We start from the raw sequence: 23,036 nt of genomic DNA on the forward strand, positions 1-23,036 counted from the left end.
CACTGTGTTAAACAAGAGCATGAGAAGTAATGTCACTTAAGCCTTGGACTCAACCTTAGGTTTAAATGCCAGTTTTGCTTCTTTTTTAACTGCATGACCTTGGGCACGTTAACCTCTCTTCATCTCACTTAGCCTCAGTTTCCTTAGCTGTTAAATGGTAATAACAGTAATTCTAGCCTCATAGGATAGTTGTGAGTTATAAATGAAGCAATGAACATGAAGTGATTAGGATACTGCTTTGTATATAGAACATTCTCAATAATATTAGTCATTGTTTTTATTTTATTTGGAGGTATAAGGAAATGTACAGATAACTAATTTCACATTCCACCTTTTAGTGTAGGTGATGTTTCAAAGTGATTTGCATTCAGTGATCCTCTAAGCCTTTGAGTTTTAGGGAATGCCGAAAAGTCTTAGTATTATTTTAATTCAAAGGTATATTTTACACTTTTCTCAAAAGTAAACAGTTTGTTTTAAGACATTTGATACTGTTGAAAGCAATAAATATTTAACCTTTACTTAAATCTTGGATATTTTTACGTGTGTTGGTATGAAAACTTTCAGATACCCTGAGATAAGACCATTATTTATAGATCTCCATATAGGTTAAAAATAAAAAGCAAATCTAAATGCCGGTTTACCTAAAGTGATAGTTCAGGCAACTGTGAACATAAAAGTGGTATCAGTATTATTGCTTATACTCTCCTTTCTTCCCTCTGTTTAATCCATTTAATCTTTTTTCTTATCTTACTCCATCCAGAATGTACAATGTTGAAGGATATTTGTCTTTACAGCTGAAGTTCTTTCATAGTAGTGTGTTCTAATTATAGTGGAAGTCAGGGGATAAAATGCTTAGCATATGCACTTCATTGTACAGACTTTCTGGAACATACTGCTTACACATCTTTAGTTTTTATTTTTTAATACTTAAAGTGCTCATCACTTTCATGCAGATTTTCCTGATTTACAAAATGAGCAATTCTGTTTTTTGTTTTTTAAATTATTTTTTGTTAGCTTTATTGAGGTAAAATTTATAGCCATAAAACTTACCCAATCTAAGTGTACAATTCAGTGATTTTTTAAAATAGATTTACAGCATCATCACCACAGTTTGATTTCACAGCATTTCCATCACCTCAAAAAAGAATCCTCTGCCCATTACCAGTCATTCCCCATACTTACCCCACCTCTAGGCAACCACTAATTTACTTTGTCTCTATAGATTTGCCTCTTTTGGATATTTCATATAAATGGAGTCATACAATTTGTGACTTTTTGTGTCTGGCTTCTTTCACTTAGCATAACATTTCAAGGTTCATCCATGTCGTACCATGTATCTATATTTCATTCCTTTTTATTGCTAAGTAATATTCTATTATGTGGATGTGCCATGTTTTGTTTATCCATTCAGAATTGACGGACATTTGGTTGTTTCCATGTCTTTAGTGTTTTGACTAATACTGCTATGAACATTTGTGTGTAAGTTTTCACGGGGACATAATTGTTTTAAAAAATTATTAACATATGTAGAAATATTGGTTCTCTTTTATTCATGTGTTTTTAATTTTGATTTTATTATGTGACAATATAGTGGAGAGGAGCTCTGTGCAGGGTTTTAGGAGTCTGAGTTTCATGTTAGTACTCACGTGCTTTGTGGCCTTAGAAGGGTAAATCTATGTCTGTAGATCTGTTTCTGCTCTAGATTGAATATTTGTATCCCCCCAGAATTCATATGTTGAAAACTAATCCCCAGTTGATGGTGTTTGGATGGGGCCTTAGGAGGTGATTAGTATTGAGACCCTGGAGAGCTCCCTTGCCCTACTACCATGTAAGGACACATGTAGAAGATGGCTCTCTGAGGACCAGGAAGTGGGTCCCTGTGTGGACCTGTGCCTTCATCTTGGACTTCCCAGCCTCCAGAACTGTGGGAAATAAATTTCTTTTATTTATAAGACACCCACTTTATGGTATTTTCATTGTAGCAGCCTGAACGGAAATGTGAGAAGTAAACTTCTGTTGTTTATAAGCCATTCAACCTATGATATTTTTATTATAACAGCCCAAATGTACTAAGACAGTTTCCTTATTAATAAAATGAAAAAATTGAAGTAGATGCTCTCCATGGTTCTAAGTCCCTGCTTATAAATCTATTAATTTCTGTATGACCTTGGGCAAATTATTTAATTTCTCTGTGCCTCAGTCTTCTCATCAGAAAAAATGGGGATATTAATATAATTATATGTTGTTCTGAGGATGAAATAATATTCTTGGAACATAAAAAATGCCAGGATATATTAAGCTATGTGTAATATGTTTGTGCTCATTTTAGTTTGTTGGAGCAAGAAGGCCTTAGTGGGAATGCTTTGGCTGTGGCCTTCGTGGAGAATCAGTGGTAGTAAGCTAGTAATTGGTGGAGGAAGGAAAATTTAGCTGCTAATAATAGGTACCATTTATTGAGTGTTTAACATTCTGGAGTATACTAAAGACTATACATACATTAGCTCACCTAATCCTGGGTCCTGTGGGTTCGGTGATTATGCCCATAAAAGAAAGTAAAGGAATTGCCCAAACCACCTAGCTAGTAAGTGGCTGCCTCAGAGTCACACCCTGGCTCTAACTAAGACCATGATGTTTACCACTGCACCAGACTGCCTTTCAGGGAGAACAGCTCTTTGGAACAGAATCCCATGGCAGAAAGGTCTTCAGTGGGGGAGAACTTTGCTTGGGAAAGATATCTAGTATTGCTAACAATCCTTTTGAGGGATAACAGGTGCTGGTTCACAGTTTTCCGTATGTCTTATATTACTTTGTTCCATGTGATTGTGATACGACATTTTAGTTACTGAACAAGTTAAAGGATTTGCAGTATGTTCAGTATTGTTTTTGTAGTTTTACCTCAAAAATACATTATAATATACATGGGCTTTTTTAATGGACTTTTAATCTGATGGAAGACAACTTTCACATGTTCCACTGGCTTCAACTGCTTGGGTAATGCCATAATAATTTCCTTTTTTTTTTGAGCAGTTTTCTGTCTCTTTAGTTAACTTAAATTTTTTAAACTTTCTTTTGTACTATATTTTTAACTTTTTTTCCAGTGTGGTGTTTGGTATATACCAAATATTTTCATTATATAAACAAAAAAACTTAATAGTGCCAAAGTCTTAATTCATGTTTTTTATATATATTATTTCATTTGAACAAAAGTACTCTTTTGTATATGTGTGGTATCCAACGTATAAACAATTTGGTACTAAAAATTAATTTGTATGCCAGTTATTTAGAATTAGGAACTTGATGATACATATGAACTTCTGTTCAAATCCGTTAGACTATTGTATGTCTGAATTAGATTTAGCCTGAGATTAGCTCAATGAAAGGCATGTATGTCTTTGCCAAGTGCAGAGGAGGAACATTTCTTTCTAGGATAAAGGTCAGTAGAGAACAGGTTTAGTGATGACCCAGAGAAATTGTGAGATAAAGAGGAAGGGAGGAGACACCTACAGCAGGTCAAGAGAGGTTGGGATCTAGAAATAAGACCATGAGTTTGTAAAGTTATCACGTGCTTCCCCTGATAATGGAGGAAGACCTGTACCCGGGCAGGGGAACTCAGTGGACACATCCATTGCCCTGGGGAAGGAAGCGGTCCAGGCTTCTTGGAGTGCAATACTCAGATGCAGAAGCCGTGCAGGAAGAGAGCTCACCTCAGAGAGCTCTGACTGCAGGTGAAGAAGCTCTAGCTATAGGGTACTCTATAGCTGGGGATGCCAGAAATACCTTTACCTTATTGGAATTCCATCAGCCTGATTCACTTCTCTAAAGCAATATTCCTTTTTCCTTTTGCTGCCCCACTTTTGGTGAAGGAGGATTTATCTATAAATTAACACAGACAAGAAAAGCCAAAGATTTGAAAAAGTCATGGAGTAAAGGACTTCTTGAAACTGGACCTTCAAAAATGAAAGTTTGCCGCTGCTAAGGGTTTGGTAGACTAGCTAGAGAGGTGGGGAAATCCTTAAAGAACTGACTTCCCTTTGACTTTGTAGATATTGGTGTCTGGCTCCTGTGGAGAGGGGGCAGGACAGGGAGGGTGATGTAGGGGTAGTTGGCTTATGTTGTTTTTGAAAAGGGTTTTTAAGTGGTAGGCTATCATTACCATAAGCTTTTGAATTTTTGACTTTTAAATACAGTGTAGGACTTTTCATGTCCCATTGGACCTTTAATACAGAATTTTCTTGTCTTTCAAGGTAGATTATATTTTCATAGAAACCTCAGAACTTTCTGTTTCCTTCCTCCCTCCCTCACTGAATAAACTAGGTCCTGATGCATCTGTAAAATACTTGATATTTCAGCTTTCAATTTTATTTAGAAGAATTACTGTTTTGGATAGATCTGTATTTTGATGAAAGTTAATAATTATTTTATCATTTTCATTTAAAGTCTGTCCAAAAGGATTGGTTTTCTTTCATTTAGAACTGTCAATGTTATTGTAAAACCAGATTAGTCATCATATGCCGGCACCTACAATAATAAAAAAAATGACAGATATTTTCAACTGTTGATCTGCTTTACTGATATGTTTTCCTAACGTTGAATAATGTTTATTTCTGCATAGTTTTATATATGGATACATAGTGTGATGAGCCCAGTTAGGTAGTAGTGAGTACCTATGTGTGCTTGTTTGTTTTCACCTAGGTTGCTCTTGCTCTGTCACAATAGTTGAAGGTATTTCTAATCTGAATTTAAGGACAGCTCTAGTATTTCTTCTGAAAATGCAGGGCTGAGGAGCATGCATTCTGATTGTGTTCATTGCCATTATGTGTCTACATGATGTAGACTCATTAGAGATGATTTAGTTAGCCTTAGGCTATCTTAATGGGTTTTCACTGGTTGTTAAAAATGCCTCTTTGAAGAATCTAACTAAATTTTCCAAATAAACTGGTTGATTTATACTTATTGAGGGAGGAGTTCCAGTGTACCCACTCACATCATCAATTACAGTCTCTTATGAAGTGTAATTTGCCCTGTCTTGATTAAAAGGCCTGCAGTTCTCTTTTCCTGCTCCTTAAACACATCCTCTGCTGCCCTCTAATGGCTGCCCATTGGTAGCACCCATTGAGGTCCCCCTTACCATCATCATAGACCTGCCTTCCTCTGGCATCCAGTGATTTACGTAGCGGCTGGATCTGTGGGAGAGTGTCCCAGTAGAAGGAGCTGGGAGGAGCCGCTTTGAAGGAAAAGTATGCACAGGTGGTCTATGATCACACCACAAGGTGTTGACTGTCAGGTAGCTGTGATAACATTAGGTTTCCTAGGGTATGTGTTTCACTTTACTGTTGGTCTCATATGTTTGTTCATTTGTTCGTTCACTTATCCATTCATTAATCAGATTTTTTTAATCAGATATTTTTTGAATGCCAAATATATCCAGCGCCTTGCCTTGACTCGATCTAGTAGGTGCTTATTGTAGATTTGTTAAATGAGTGAATGAATGAGTAAATAAATGTAAAGATAAATAGGACTTGGTCTCTAACTACTTAGTTACCCCAGTTTTCCTCTTTTAACTCTTCAAGATCTTGAGAAAGATGTTCAAACTAGAAGATAGATACAAATATCAGTTGAAACCTAGTCTCCTTACATTTTTCAGAATTTCTCAGAATTCATCATCCCTAACGTAGGATTCTGTTTTTAGGTAGGGTTTATTTTGCACCTAGGAACGATGTTTATTTACTTTGCTGTTTCTTGCTTTTGGCTGAAAGCAACATGCAGTCATGGTTGCACATTTTCCTTTATGTTCACCAGTTTCCAAGGCACTTCACCTGCTATAAAGTCTGGCTTTCTGCCTCTTTTATGTATTATAAATTGTGACTTAAAATAGATCATTTTAAATAGCCATATATGAAATATGACATGTTTGTGTTAAGCATGTTGTGAATTGTTGAATTTTCTGCCATTTTTTGAAAAATGTGTTTTCCTTGTCACTTTCCATTGATTCATATCAGGTATATGTCTGCCACTGACTTCATTCCTTGTTTGAGAATATAATTCACTCAGATATATTTAGGTTGAATAAGCTTCTTGTGAAAAATAATGATCTATATCTACCCACTGGAGAAGAGCATGAGCAGATACCTCATGTTATTTAACATTTATTGTGGTGATGGTAGTGAATGGTTGTATTGTCTTTTGAAGGATTTTCTCTTTATTTTGTGTGTTTTGTACATTATTTTATTCTATGAACTATATAACTAGAAATTGGCAGACTTTTGTTTCTTATGGCTGTGCTAATGACTTGAAAAATGTAAAACAAATGACTTTTGCAAAACCACATTTAATTGGAACTAGTAGTACAGTAATCATTACTTTTTATTACCCATCTCTTTTATGATAACAATGAAAGAGATTGATGTAAAGGAGACTGTAGAAGGGAGGAAGATATAAAGAGTAAACATTACAGCTTTCATCTCTTGACTGCTTCACATTTTATTCATCAATTCATTTGATATTGGCCCGCACAGCCAAAAATCTATATTTCTCATTACTTTAAATTACTTTTTCATCACTTTCAAAATGTTCTTAAAGAAAAAGGCTGTTGGATTAAAAAAAATTAGTATTTTGCCATGCTGAGGTGGTTTTGTGAAGTCATGGAAAGTTTGGAAAGAGCATCTGTGTCTCAGGAGACAGTGATGAAATGTAAGATTGCTTCTGGGTACTATAGTTTGCCAAGGTAAATCTAGACCAGAGATTGAAACTGTCTCCCTTTTGCACTTTAAGTATGTGGAAAACACAGTGGTGAAAAATTTGGCACTTGCTGGCATAAAATTGATAACCTGACTTGCAAAGCTTAGATAACACAGATATTATTCAAAGGGTTACCTGCAGCTATCATTTCTTATGCCTTAGGAATTCCAGAGGTTCTTTTTTCTTGGATACTGGTTAATTAGGTTTTATTGTGGCAAGGCTTAACCCTCAGTGTATTGATGGACATTTTCATTCAGAATAAATGGCAACAGATTGGGGGAAAAAAAAACCTACAAAGAAGAAGCAGCGGCGCTGAGTGATTGCAGATATGACCTACCAAACCCTGAATTGCAGTTTTGCTTCCTGTACCAAGTTTCTCCATTGACTAAAAGAGAAGGCTGCTCTAGCTAAAACTTAAGCAGAAAGGGGTTCATTAGAAAGATGTATATAACTCAGAATTTATGAGAACGATGGAGAAATAGGCTCAGAAAATAGGAAGGACACAAAGGCAGTTGAGAAGTTGTCTGAAGCATCCCATTGACAGCCTAGATCAGCAGTTCTCTTGTTACTAGGTTTCGGGGGGTCTGTGAGTTCAAAACTATTTTAATAATAATTCTTAGTAATGCCCCTTTCACTGTGTTGACATTTGCACCGATAATGCAAAAGCTAGAACTCCATCTTGTTCAATTGGCCAGATGTCACTGGATATTTTCAGGGCTGTTTTATTGGTAAGCTGATCATGTGACATGAGAACATCATTACTGGAACCAGATTGCCTGGGTGTGAATCCTAACTTCCCCACTTACTAGCTTTGAGATGTTGGGCCACATTTAACCTCTCTCAGCCCCATTTTACTTTTCTATAAAATGGGGTTAATAATAGTAGTTATCATAGAAATGTTGCAAGGAGTAATTAAATTAATATAAGTAAATCATTTAGAACAATGTATGCCTTGTAGTAAACACTTGGTAAATGTTAACTTGCTTAATCATCATTATCAGACTTTTACATCTGGTCTTTGACAAGCTGGTCACCAGAGAAGGGAGCCTAGCCATGAGTCTGAACTGTCTGGTTCTTGTAGTGCTGGAGAAAAAACTCATCAGGTCAAGATACTGATCTGGAAACATGAAGTGCTACTATTTTAGGTTAAACATGTAAAACATGAGCTTTTCCCTCATTCTTCCTACTAATTGTATGTTAGCCTGGGCTGATGTAGAACAAAACTGAATGAACAAATTGCAAACAAATATTCAAGGATAAAACTTGAAGAGAACATATCATATTTACTTTGACAACATGTTTTCTTTTGTAGATATATACAAATAGTAGTGATTTTTTTAGTTGTATATACAAAAGCTGTAAAATAATATACTTCTTTAAGTAGTCTTGCTTGTGTAGTCATTATCTGACAAGTAATAAGACTACATCTTTTTTTTTCCAAGTAATCTGGGATTTTTTTCAAAAGACTACATTTTTTTCAGGGCAAGGCTGTGACTTGAGTTTTTAGCTCCAGCTGAAAGCACAGTGCTTGAAATGGGATAGGTTCATAGCAAGTATTTGCTGAATAAGTAATATAGAGTCACATTTTCTGCTCTGCTGGAAAATTATTTTCAAGAGAGTGTGCTTTCTGATTACTGTAGTTAATAACACTGTATTGCATATTTGAAAGACCTGAGAGAGTAAGTCTTAACAGTTCTCATCATAGGAAAAGAACGTTTGCAACTATTTATAGTAGTGGATGTTAACTAGATTTACTGTGGTGATCATTTCACAATACATACAAGTATCAAATCATACTGTACACCTGAAACTAATATAATTTTCTATGTCAGTTATAGCTCAATAAAAAAAAGAGGAGGCTGTTTATGAAAGAGTATACTTTCACTAAATGCAATGCAATTTTATAGTGTCCTCCAAGGAACTGTCACTATATAGGATGGTACGCGGATGTAGGAAAAGGGAAGGAGGGATAAATGTGATGGAGAATACTCTCTCAGACATGAAATTAAGTTTAGGTGGCTAATATAATTGAACCTTTGATTTTCTTGTTCTGTTTTGTTTTGAAGGTCCTGCTTTTCTTAAAATCCTGCTTTGATGATATATTGGGCTGGCCAAGCGTACAGATGCCTGCCATGCCAAAGCTCCCATTTAAAGGAAACTGTCTTGCTCTTAGCCCTTGCTGTATGAATAGTCCCATTTTGTATTTTCCATAACCCCTGGGGGTACCTGAGTGGACACTAAAAAACTAAACCAAGATCAGTGAATTATGGCTTGGTACAAAAAGATAACTAGGTTAATCAGATTTTTCCCTGGCAAATTTAAAATATAAAATGTGGAGAGATAGAGACAGTTAACAGTGAGGACAAAAATTGAAATAGTGTATTGGGAAATAACTTGAGGTAAACATGAGGATAAGGTGAGTTATCATGTGTTATGGGGAAGCAAAAATATGAGAAGTGAGAGAAAGCCATTTAATAGTGGATCTGAAAGAATCAGATATTTGGAATTAAGCTGCATAAATAATAAGGAGAGTAATAGAATATTGCAAGTTTGATTAATTGATTCATTCCTTTATTCAACAAATAATTTATTGAGTTACTGCTATGTACCAGGCACTATTCTAGCCCAAGAGCATTGCTCCAAAAAACAGTTAAGCCAGGGATTCTCAACTAGCTGTGATTTTTGCCTGCCAGAGGATATTTGGCAGTGTCTAGAGACATTTGGTTGTCACAACTGGGAAGGGAGAATGGTATTAGTAATTCTAGTGGGTAGAGGCCAGGGATGCTGCTAAATATTCTACAAGGCATGGGACAACTCCTTACAGAAAAAAATAAATAATCTGACTCAAAATGTCTGTAATTCTGAGATTGAGAAACCCTGCGAAAGCCATTAAGTATAGGCATACCTCAGAGATACTGCTGGCTCAGTTGCAGACTACCACAGTAAATACTGCAATAAAGCAAGTCACATGAATTTTTTGGTTTCCCAGTACAAATAAAAGTTATGTTTATGTAATACTGTAGTCTGTTAAGTGTGCAATAACATTATGTCTAAAAAAACAATGTACATACCTTAAATTAAAAATATTTTATTGCTAAAAAATGCTAACCATCATCTGAGCCTTCAGTGGGTTGTAACCTTTTTGCAGTGGTAACATCAAGGATAACTGATCACAGACCACCATAACAAATATAATAATAGAAAGTTTGAAATATTGCAAGATATACCAAAATGTGATGCAGAAACACGAAATGAGCAAATGCTGGTGGAAAAATGAGCAGTAGACTTGCTCAATGCAGGGTTGCCACAAGCCTTCAATTTGTAAACAACACAATATAGTGAAGTATAATAAAATGAGGTATGCCTGTATATATTTCATAGAGTAATTATTATCGTGTAGTTGACATTTAACTTTCTGTGTTTTCAGAAAGGAAAATTTACTGAAGGAAGTTTACTGGAGTAAAATGGAGGCCTCAGTAATATTACCCATTCTGAAGAAAAAACTAGCCTTCCTTTCAGGTATGTTTTCTTCTTAAAATTGGAAGTGTTTGATGTATAAATTTGTTTAATCTTTTTTTCTTTGATAAGTTTGGCAGAAAGGCATTTCATTTTTCTCTGAAGGTTTTGTTTTAAAGGTATTTCTGAGATACCTTTTACTCAGAATGGATAGCGGTGCAAGCCAACTCTGTCACTGTTGGTGCTTGGCAGCCAGTTTTTATTCTGTTCTGTAATTTGATTAAATGACCTCTACAAGGTAGATGTCATGACATCTCATTTCTCATATAAAAATGAAATAATTAATACAGGCAGAGAATAATTGACTAATCAGCATCTAAAGTATTGTTTCTGAAATATAGAGTAATTCATTTTTGTGTTATCCCATCCTAGCTTTTGTCTTCCATCTTCCTATGAGGGGGAGTTATGAAATATAAATTACATGGTTTTCACATTTTACTGCTCGAATTTGGTTATAAGGCTTGAATTTACCTTCCATTATTAACCCAAAGTCTTCATTGACTAAGAAGAGTCAAAGAGAAGCTTCGAGATATGTTACTAGTGTGAAAGCAGTGGTGACGCTGGGTATAGCAATTTTCTGGAATTTTGGACCATTGAGTAAATTTGCACATGCTTTAGAATAGGTACTGTGACCCACCTATTGACGATTATTTAAGTTATATTATCTTGCTTTTTCTCTCTCATCCTATCAGAATTGTCCTATCAGAATTGTCTTGATATTTAGGCTACTAATGTCCCTTTCAGTGTATATTGTATCTCTCTGTAAATTGGCATGTTTTTCTAGTGTACATTATAAAGGAGAAAATAAGATATTGAATTCCACCAGTAATATTAGTTCTTTATTTAATATGTGTTTTCTTTTTTAAAAAAACTTCTTCCCTTACCAGTTGACACTTAACGTTTTCTCTCTGTTTTTTTATGATATGAATGGTATTGTAGGAAACGTTCTTATTCACAGTTTGTGCATTTTGTACAAGTCCAGCAGTATAAATTCCTACAACTGGAAGTATTAAAGAGAATTTACATTTACATGTAAAGGTTTTGTCAGATTGCCCTATAAGAATATTGTGTCAATTGTTGTTTCTCCCACCAGTGTATGAAAATGCATGTTTGAAAATAGAAATAGGCCCACAGACATAGAAAACAAACTTATGGTTACCAAAAGGGAAAGAGGGGAGGGATAAATTTGGAATTTAGGATTAACAGATAAACACTACTAAATATGAAATATATAAACAACAAGGACCTACTGTATAGCACAGGGAACTATATTCAATATTTTGTAATAACCTATAATGGAAAAGAATCTGAAAGAGAATAGATATATATGTATGTGTATAACTGAATCACTTTGCTGTACATCTGAAGCACTGTAAATCAACTATACTTCAATTAAAAAAAAAAGCCAGTTTGCCCATACTGTTGCCAAGAGTGGATATTACTATTTTTAAAAAATCTTTATCAGTGACATTTTTGCATTCTTATTTTACTTGTCTCTGTGCAGCATTTGACCCTGGTGACCATACCTATCTTGAAAGTCTTTTTCTTCTTGACATCTGCCTTCTTTTGCATCTACACTGGTGATTATTTTATTGTTCCTTAGTGAAAGCTGAGGGCATGAGGTTAAATGTAATCCTGTATGTTAGACCTGTGCTCTGCAGACAATTTCACAGTGGGTCAGAGTGCTGCAGTTCAGATATGAACCTTTTTGCAGTTTGGTTTAATGCAGGGCTTAGCGATTTTTGAGGAGAAAATGAGACTTCTCTGAACCCAATTCCTCTTGACTTGCTCTTGACCGTTAATTATTTCAACCAGTAATTTTCAAACTTTTTTAATAATAGAGAAAAACTTCTCAAACCAACAAAATCATTCAGCGGATACAGTTTGAAAACCATGGTTGCAGTCTATTAAAAAAAAAACAAACCTGTATTCTAAACAAAACAACATTTGCAGTTGAAGTCACTATTGATTATCGATTAAGTTGAACCATTTGAAATTACCATTTATTGAGATTAAACAAAGTGGTTGACTATCAGTAATTTACATGGTTAATCTGATAAAAGATCATTTATGGTTGGTACCTTGTGAATTGCATCCATGTTATTCATAGGAATCATTTTTTTTCAATTCAGTCCTTTAAGTTTTTAGTGATAGAGATAATATAAAATTGTTTGCTTTAGTGTTTGCTGGCTTTTAAGTTTCTAAAATTGCCATAAATGTTGGTTGGATCAAAAGATGGACTTCAGTGTGAAAATCAATCATGTGGGAAGCTTTCAAAGAAGCTGTGTGTGTATAAAAGTAGTAATATTTTAATGCTTATGGAAAATCGAAGAGAACTTGAACATCCATGAAATGTAAGTGCATTCCACTTCCTGGCTTTCAGACTTCTATATCCAGGGCCCGTGCACTCTTCTCAGCTGGACAGGGCTTTCCCTTTATTGCCTCATGAGCAAAGAATGCCTGTCTGACCTTTGTGAGTTAACTCAGATCATTCCTCATCACGGAATGCTCTTTTGACTTGGTTTATAAATTCTATTCATTTTTCTTGAGTTTTAACTTTTCTATGAAGTTTTTTACATTTATTACATCTCTTATCATTTTCTCCATTTTCTAAATCCATTTTTATAATATTTTATATACTTTGTACAACACAGCCTAGCAAATTATCTGTCATATTTCATACTGTTATTTCTTAGGACTTAAAGTTTTTCTTCCTAGGTTGATAAGAAATTTGTTATTTTACTTGCAAATGCTTACTGTGCTAGGCACACAATAGGTGTTTGATGAATTGATTACAATCAGAAGCAGACTAAATGGAAGAAATTAAACAATGAGAATTGCTATGTTTAAGTGAATATTTCATTGGTGAATTTTTTTCCTCTTATTTTTTCTAAACTTCGTATAATTTTGCTGTACTACTGTAAACATTTACAATATATAAAATAAACAGCCATTGATTGTTTTTTACTGATGTCTGAAACTTGTAATTGTTGTAGTAACATTGGATGCAAATATATTTAATTCACTTAGTGCTTTAATATCTCTTACATGTTAAATTTATATATTTTTTTCTTTAATAGGAGGAAAGGACAGACGAAGTGGCCTCATTCTGACAATTCCATTATGCCTGGAACAGACAAATATGGATGAGCTGAGTGTCACCTTAGACTACCTACTCAGCATTCCAAGGTGACTCTAAAGGTGTCTTTTCTTAAATTTCAATATGTTTTCATTTACTTACGAATGATTCCTGCTATTGTTAAAGTATACATTGCTATCTTATCTGCTTTTATTAGCAGTGAAATTATAATTGAAAACACAAGAATCAATAATATATGACGCCACAGCAGATAAAATAAAGACATTTTATATTCTTGATGCACTAAATGATACCGATTTCTAAAATGTATATACTGTCAACTTTTAAGGAATGCAAAGATTGAGCATCTGTCTATATACCACATAATTTGAGAAAACTTAGAAAAGTGAATTCAGTAGAAAGCTCTTGTATTTATGTAGCTATTTCACTAAATAGATATAAATACATCTGTATGTTTTAATATATTGAATGAAAGCTATTTGGAGTTTAAAACATATTTTTATTTTTAAAAAATGCAAAAAATGTTTATATTTTAATCCAAAGATCATTGGATTTTTAATTTTTATATTTCTTTGGTGAAGACAAAACTTAAACCTTTGTATTTGCTTGAGCCTACCCATCATTTCAACAAGAACAGAAAAACCCCCTCCCCAACTTCCTTTCCCATATGTGATATTTGGGGGCTGAAGTCTGACTGTACATTAAAATCATCTGGAGATTTTTTTCCAAAATTTTAATGATTGTGGGTCCACCTCCAGAGAGTCTGATTCAATTGTTTTTGGGAGGACTGCTCATCCAATTTTTAAAAAATTCTTTAAGCTTCCCAGATAATTCTAATATGCAGTCACATTTGCAAACCCTGCAGCAAAGTGCAAGAATGAGGGCAGATTTTTTTGTGTGTGTTTGTAAAATATAGAGGTGGTAAAAGGAACAAAACTATCTTTTACATAATGCTCTTAAGCTCGAAATAGTGAATTTTAAACATTTTAGTCAGAGCAAACAATTCTTTGTATCCTTTTCCGATATTTGCATTATTGACATAATAGATTATTTCATTTTAAACCACCTTGAAGAATACAGGGTTAAAATTATGTTTTAGAACAACTGACTTTAATCACATCTGCTTCCAATATTGGTGTATAATATAATGATTCTGTTGCTGAATGTTTTTTCAATATTGGGAAAATAGAGGTCTTAAAGTGAAAATTTTCAGTCTTTTTACTTTCTGGAAAAGAAAGTTATCAGACTTCACAGTGTATTAGTACTGAATAACCTTGCTAATTCTCTGAGCTGCTGATTGCCAATCTGTATTATTCATCATTAGATAACGAACTGCTTTTTAGGTAAATGACCCTAGCTAAACATATAGCTAACAAATTATGAAAAAATATTCATGGATTCTTAGATGGTTAGAAGTGTTCAGGGAACTTAGAGACCATCTGAATCAACTGCCTTATTTTACAGTTGAGGGAATTGAGACTCGAAAGTTAGTTACTTGTCCAAGATCACACAGCTAATTAGCAGTAGAGCTGGGATTAGAATCTGCAGTTCCTGACACCAATCCAGAGCTCCTCATACTTCAAATGAATAGAGTACAGTGTAGTTGCATCTTATGTGGGGTGAGGTCCTGAAGTTAGAATGTAATGCAAAAATTACTGATAGTCAAAATTACCCTTGGGGCTTCCCTGGTGACGCAGTGGTTGAGAGTCCGCCTGCCGATGCAGGGGACACAGGTTCGTGCCCCAGTCTGGGAGGATCCCACATGCCACGGAGAGGCTGGGCCCGGGAGCTATGGCTGCTGAGCCTGTGTGTCCAGAGCCTGTGCTCCACAACGGGAGAGGCCACAGAAGTGAGAGGCCCGCGTACCGCAAAAAAAAAAAAAAAAAAAAAAAATTACCCTTGAAAACTGCCTAAGGAAGAATTAGACACTTATGAACTATTTTTCCATGAACATGCTAGATTTTCTTCCAGCATTGGAACATGTCAGTCATTGAGGCTGAGTTCTGGAAGACACAGTCGGCTTGTGGTTAGGTTTGTGATAAGAAAAGCAGGCTTGTATATGCTAGAATCACACTCAGCCTGCCAGGATGTTCACACTGTAGGCTAAACGACCAGTTTCACTCATGCAGCCTGTCTGCTCACTCTGGGTGTGCAAACAGGAAGTAGAGTGGAGGGCAAAATAGCCTACACTATTTAAACGTTCTCTCTCTCTCTTTCTTTCTTATATAGATACACATGTAGTACTATTTCAATGTAAATTATGAATCAGTTTCTGCAGAGCTACACATACCTACCTGCCAGCTAATAGAGAAGATGTAAGTTGAAGCAAGATGAAAGAACTTAATTTAGCAAGACAAAATAGATACCTGGATACTTTATTTTTGATAATTGTTCTGCTAAAGTTTGTGAACGCCCTGACTTTTTAGCCTTCTGCTTTCTTGGATCAACCTCCTATAACTTTGGCGTTTAAAAACGTAGCTGGCAGCTTTATATCAGTGCTTGCCATTTCATTAGAGAGCTAGAGGGTTTTTGAGCTCTTCATTCCAACTCTGGAAGAGTAGTTTATTAGGTGCAATCTTCAAAACTGATTTTTCTCCTTCAGAATGCCTGCCATTCAAAACTGCTTTTAAATTGTATCATGAGAGATTTCAAATACACAAAAAAGTTGAAAGAATAGCGCAGTAAACACCATTGTGCCCATCACTTAGAAGCCTGCAACTAATGTTGTAATACTTTATCACATATCTATATGTTCATCCACCCCTCTTTCCATCCCAGAACTGTTTTTAAGTTTACCCTGTTATATCAGTCTCAGCTTGGGTCTAGAAGGTTTTTCCTCTTTTAGTATGTCTGCATTTTTTTTGGTGTGACTTGTTTCTCCCAGACCCTGCTGTTAAAGCTTAACTCCTCCCAACTGTGAATGTCTCCAGACAGCTCCAGCAGTGTAGCTAGCTAATGCGGCCTCTTCGTTATAGGAGATGTCCAAAAGTAGTCTTTCATTGCAGTGAAAATGTTAACATTCTGAATATAGTAACAGCTTTTTAAAAGTTACTTAAAAATGGAAAGAAACTATTCAGTTCTTACCCATATTTTATGCTTAGTTTCATGACCTGGAGCAAGGTGTGATACATACCTATTTTAAATGGGTAACCCAGTACAGTTGAAAATGGGGTCATTTCCTGATTCCTTTACACACAGCTCGGTCCTAAGCTTGTTTTTGGTTTCTGACTCTTGAGCAGAGGGCTGAGAAGAAAGGAGAAGTTCAGGTTAATCGTAACCTGACCTGAATACTAAATTTATGTTCAGGTAACTCCTCATGTCCAGGTCTGTGTGGAGTTCAAGACTAACCATTACTGCTCCATTTTCTACAAAGGGTTTTTAATAAAAAATAACATAGACTGACACAGCTGGGCCAACCTGAGTGTTAAATTTTAGGAGAGGTAAATGGAGTTTTTCTTTTGTTATACCAGTGATTGCTGTACATTTTAGACATAAACAACAAGATTAGAAATTATGAGTCCATGACTCAGAAAGCAGAATCAAATTCAAGATTACCTTATGGAGATAAAGAAAAGATATATAAATTAATCTGCAAATCTTTTCATTAAAAAAGTAAATATTGAGATTGGCACTAAACAAAACCTCACAAGTAGATCTTTATCTCATATCATTTCTTTATATATTTCAAAATTTTAAGTCAGAAGCATATTCACATTCAAAGTATAAAATGAAATTTGTATCAGTACTATTACACAAAGTATGATTATAAGATATTGAGACTACCAGCTTTTTAAAAGCGTGGAAAAACATATGCATCAGTGTTTCTCAACCTTTTTTGTCATTGTTATCTTTGTAAGGAGCCTTTTTAGGCAGCTTTTCCTATTCACTTCTGCTTGATGTCATAGAGTTTACTGTTAAATCAGTCTGATATTAGAGTGCAGAGCCATGTTTCATTTATCTCCATATTCACAAGGCCAATAAAAATGATTTGGAGACCTTAGGTGTTTGTTATATGGATATTGAAGGAACCAACCAGACTTAGCAATAAAGTCATAGAAACAACTTAAAATATATTATGAAAGGAGATATAACATCTGTGTATGGTGAAATATCATTTGAATCCCATACAAGTAGTTTTGTAACTGCCAGAATTCTATGGGGCATATAGTCTGTACATTCAGAATTTTAAAAAATTTATCTGTGGACATTTTTATTCAAAGAAAATCTTACAGAGAAACTAAATTTATAAAAGAGCTAGAAGTGTAGGCCCACAGCCATTCCTGCTCATCCCCGCCTTCTCAAATTCCACTTCCACTGCAGTGCCCCCTCACCTGCTTTTAAGGAGCCTCCTTGGAGCTTACAGGACTTAGAAGGTAATTTGAATATGAATATAACACTGATTGGTTCAGTATAGTCTGTGAGAGTGTGACTGGGATGGCTCTTCTTTTTTTTTTTTTTAATTTAATTTTTATACAGCAGATTCTTGTTCGTTATCTACTTTATACACATTGGGATGGCTCTTCTTTATTTTATTTTATTTTTTTTATGGGACGTGCTTCTAAGAAAGTTTAAGGCAGTGCCTTCCTTTTTCCTCCTTAGCAGATGCACTTCTGGCAAATGACGGTATAATTGTGTTGATCTTAGAGTTACTTCAAAGCACTGTAGTTAAATGCTCTGAACATGCTTTATGCTGTTGATGAGTGCTTTTTAAATATTTACTTCATTCATTCAATGAATATGTATTGAAAACTTATAATGTCCATTTTAAAATGTGACAGCTACGCTAGTGTTTCCTTTCTTTACCACGAATTTTTAAATTTCCTGTCTCCTCTGTTCCCTCTTCATATGCTTACGTTCAGGTCAAGGGATGGCTGAGTCGTCAAGCTGGATAGTACAGCAATAGCCAAGCTAATTTCTCTATCTCCAGTCTCTCCCCAGTTTGTACACAAGGACAAGATAAATGTCACCAAAACAACAGTTCTATCATCCTTCTCAGTTTTCTAGGACCTCCTCTCCTTTCCACACAATGAATTTAATTCAATAGTCATTTATTTTGTTGCTACCAAGTGCAGACATTGTACACCGTGCATTGTGAAGACAAGAAAGACTAGGTGTGTGCTCTCAAGGACAGTCTTTCAGCTTCTTAACTGCTATGCCAAGACCTTGTGTGATTTAACTTACCCTTTCATTTCATATTTCTTGAGCGCTTATCATGCAAGGCACTTAGTTTTGTAGCACTTGTATTAACTCAGTCTTCAAAATAACAATATTATTATCCCTATTACATAGATGAAAAAATGAGGGCAGAGAAATTTAAGAAACTTACCCAAATTAACAAGTGGTACCTTTGCTTATATTCCTCTTGCTCTGTATACTTTTATGTTAAGTTTCATTAGCTCCTTTATGTAGGTACTTCCCAGAGTCTTCCAGCTGTTCTCCAAACATACAGCACTTGCCGTTTCTGACTCTTTAGGCATTTAATCATAATGTGTTTAATGATAATTCTTGAATTTTTACATTTATTATTTAAGTTTTACATTTAAAAAATTTTCAGAGATATATGTTTCCCTAGTAACATTAAAAAGGTGACGTCAGTGAGTGTAAAGTAGACACTAATTACAATACTTTTATTTTACCTTTTCACCTTTCTAAATTATCTTAAGCTTCTTGAAGGGAGAAACTGTGTTGTATAATACATATTTTTTCATAATCCTGTGCAGTACCTCATATTGATACTTAGTAATCAGTAGTCAGTGGATATGGGTTTCTGCTCTTTATCTTACTTAAGTTTCTTCATAGCTCTGTGTACTCAAATGCAGGCTGGCTGATCATTTTCAGAACATCTCACATTTGTTGGAAAATCAAACATGTAGAAGTTGCAGCTCAGGAGAAGCTATTTTGATGGATAAGAAGTTTGTCTAGGCTGGTCTTGCTTTCCTTTGAAGACATTAAATTTGAAATGGACCTGGGAATTTACTTATGGGTGATGATTGGGAGGCATATGTGAAAAAGAATATCCTATACTTAAGGAAATAATAGATAACAGTAAGTCATTTAATTCTCATAACAGCCCTATGAGACGAGCACTATCATCCTTATTCCTCACATATAAGGGAACCGAGGCATAGAAAGAGTGGGTAATTTAAGTATCTTGACCAAGAACATGTGTCATACCAGGGTTGGAGGGGGATTTGGACCTGGTGGTCTGACTCCAAGCCTGTGTTTCTAGCCACTGTTGTATTTACCTCTGTTATAATCACAGTGCCATAGCTATTGATAACTTTTAATATTCATTTGCATTTAACCTGCATCTATCACAATTGAGAATTGACATATGAAAATAACTATGGTGAACATAGTTGAGCATAATGGAAATCTTGGAAATCTTTTTTGTTTTAACATTTTCTTTCAACAGTATGTTCAGCGTATATTTAAAATCAGCATTTTTCTGGCTCAAAGGGAAATTGTTGATCATCCAGTTATAGAATCATGGAATGTCAGGATTAGAAAGTACCTTAACAGCCATCTAGACCAAACATCTTCAGTCATCTAGACTAACCACTTTACCCATACTTAAATCCTCTTTATAGAAATGCTGCCAAGTACTTGCCCAGATTAATCTAATTCTGTAGAGAGTCAACATCTATAGAAGTTACTTTTCTGTTTCTCTCAAGTATTGATTTTTTTCAAATTTGGATTTTAGGTCAGTTCCTCCTAATTGTAGAAAAACTCATTTACGTCACAGAAGAAACAACAGAACACAGAGGTTTAATGACTTGCCAAGAATCACACAGAGATTACTCATAAGTCTTCAGTCACTTAGTAAATATGTGAGATCCTACAATGAGTTCCTCATCATTCTAGGTGCCGAGGAAATGGGTGAACAAAGGCCCAGTCCCTGCCCTTATGGGCCTGATGCCCTAATGATCAAATGAATATTATAAATAAATACATAGTATGTTGGAGGTTCATAAGTCTATAGAACAGATCATGAAAAGAATTAAGGGAGGGATGGAGTGACAAGGAGTATGTGGCAATATTTTATAAAATGAGAAGGTAACATTTTACCAGAGATGAGTGAAGTGAGGGCCAGGCCATACAGATAGCTGATGAAAGAGCATTTAAGAAAGAGTATCTTAGACAGAGGGAGCAGTAAAGTGAAAGGCCCTGAGTCAGGAGCAGGCTCAGTGTGTTGTGCGATCAGTAGGGAGGGTAGTGTGGGTGGAGCAGTTTGAGGGAAGGAGGATTCTGGGAGAGCCCTCAGAGGGGCTGCAGTCGGACCTTAGAGGACCTCATAGGCCATGGTAAGGGCTTCAGTTCTGAATGAGAAGGAAGGCCATTGTTACATTCCTACTGAGGAGGGATATGATCTGCGTCTTCTAACATTTCTAGAGGCCCTCTGTATTTAAAGCTGGAAGCTGCCAACATATCAGTAAGACAATAATATCCTTGCTTTCTGGAAGCATGTTATCTAATGAAGATGAATTATAAACAAGCAATTATAATAAAAGCATAAGTAAAATTAGTGCCATTAAGTAAGTATAAGCAGAGCTCTCTGAGTGGAAAGAAGGAGCCCCTGGTTGTAATCAAAGAAATTAGTGAAGAGCTACAGAAAATCCTTTGACAGTCTCTTTCTAGCCAAAGTGAGTGAGCTTATTAAGGACCTGCTCCTCCTTTAATAGCTGTTTTAACTTAGCCACGTCACCCTTGAAAGGCTCTAACAGAGTAAGAACAAGGAAGTGGGGTCTTAATAGATTTTTCTTTTTTTTGGTTAGCGGTCTTAAAATTATAAAATGTTAATAGTAGTATAGGAATTTACTAATATAGCACTGCAGCTACACACCGTTTATAAGGGACATAATATGCTTCTAAATCGAAGTATGTTCTTGTTAAAAACAGTTTAAACCATCACTCCACTTGTAGGATTGCAATTTTTTTTAAAAAGGGACTTCCCTGGTGGTCCAGTGGTTAAGAATCCACACTTTCAATGCAGGGGGCATGGGTTCAATCCCTGGTCGGGAAACTAAGATCCCACATGCCACGTGGCACAGCTAAAAAATTTAAACAAACAAACAAACAAACTATTCCTTTCAAGTAGTTGAAAGATCACTTGGTCTTACAGTTTTCAAATATGTAGTGTCTTTGAACTGTGTGTATTTTCTTTATCTATCTTAGTAAAATGTGACAAAATTTTGATTAAGGGTGTTTTTAAGTACTCTAACAGATAAATTTAGAGTATTTTATGCCCTTAAGATCACTGCAGATGGTATTTGCAAGCTTCATTAATTTCTTTGTCTTAATATACAGATTAATTTAGTGTGCTTTGAAATATAGATGTCTCATTTGTGTAAAACTTACTTGTTTAACAAAATGGTTGTATAACCTGTACCTCATAGACACAGGTGCCAAATTATGGGGATGACTTACTTCGCTTGGGCTCTAGTCCCAACCAGGGAAGGCCCTCCACTGGCTCCATGTATCTTAGCTCCCCTTCCTGCAAATTTCCACACTGCACTGGTAGAGTCCCTGAGTTGCCGCCACTTCTCTGAAGACTGCTCACTGACAGTTACTCTACTAGGCTGGTCTTTCTTGGGCTTGTATCCTCCCTAAGTCAGAGTGGTCTTCTCCTTACCTGATCCCACAACGAGCGGTTAGATGTCAGATTTGCTTCCCCCACAAGTCTTTATATGCTGTTGCTGATGCAGAAGAGATCACTGTATTGCCTTACCCCCACGAATGCTTAGTGGATCCTTTATTTTGTAATGCAAAATCCAAAAATAGAATACTTCAACATTTTTTTATTAAGATATAAGTCACATATCATAAACATCATTTTTTAAAGCGTACAATTCAGTGGTTTTCAGTATATTCACAAGGTTGTGCGACCATCACTCTCTAATTCCAGAACATTGCCATCAGCCCAAAAAAGAAGCCTATACCCATTGGTAGTCCCTCCTCATCCCATTCTCCCCTCCTCCCAGCCCTTGTCAGCCACTAGTCTGCTTTCTGTCTCTATGGATTTACCCATTCTGGACATTTCATATAAATGGAATCATACGATACGGACTTTTGAATCTGGCTTCTTTCACTTAGCATGTTTTCAAGGTTTATCCATGTTGTAGCATATATCAGTACTTCATTTCTTTTTATGATTGAATAATACTCTATTGAATGGATTACCACATTTTTTTTTCCCATTCATCCATTGTTGGACATTCGAGTTGTTTTGGATTTTGGCTGTTATGAATTATGCTGCTATGAATATCTGTGTGCAGGTTTTTTGTATGGACATATGTTTCACTTTGCCTCACCTCTTGAACACTTCTCTGCTTTCTTTGGAAGCTCAGCTTCTGTCCCTGCCTACAGAGGCACCTGTTCTTCTTCCAAATCTTTAGCAATATCATCCTCATTCTTGTGACCTTACTGTTTCTCAATAGAATTGGATATCCTTCTCCAGTAATCCTCTTGAGGTTAATGTGCACGTTTGGAGAGAGTAAGGGAGGATCAGTAAAATTTCCTGGACTGTTGGATTTAAATCTCAGGAAAGGGCCTGCTATTGACCTTTCCTATAATGTAGGCAATTGGGAGAACTTTGTGTGGAGAGAATTTTCACTAACAAATCCTTGCTCTGCTAAGCAAAGCTGCAGTTTCTTCCACTATATTAGAGGGAGGGCAGTTGAGA

General features: G+C 35.5%; 1 protein-coding gene across 8 annotated transcripts in view; it reads left to right on the plus strand.

The window, feature by feature from the left end:
* SESTD1 (SEC14 and spectrin domain containing 1) overlaps positions 1-23,036 on the plus strand; it is a 140,256-nt gene that overhangs the window by 36,840 nt on the left and 80,380 nt on the right. For all 8 annotated transcript variants that reach the window (XM_081241861.1, XM_081241860.1, XM_081241864.1 and 5 more), the window contains 2 exons: positions 10,166-10,257; positions 13,335-13,443. In XM_081241861.1, coding sequence (XP_081097987.1) covers positions 10,203-10,257; positions 13,335-13,443 — 164 coding nt within the window. In that variant the 5' untranslated portion in view covers positions 10,166-10,202. The remainder of the gene's footprint in view (positions 1-10,165; positions 10,258-13,334; positions 13,444-23,036) is intronic.

This window comes from Mesoplodon bidens, assembly GCF_964165515.1.
Source record: "Mesoplodon bidens genome assembly, chromosome: 8".
Classification (NCBI taxonomy): Eukaryota; Metazoa; Chordata; class Mammalia; order Artiodactyla; family Ziphiidae; genus Mesoplodon; species Mesoplodon bidens.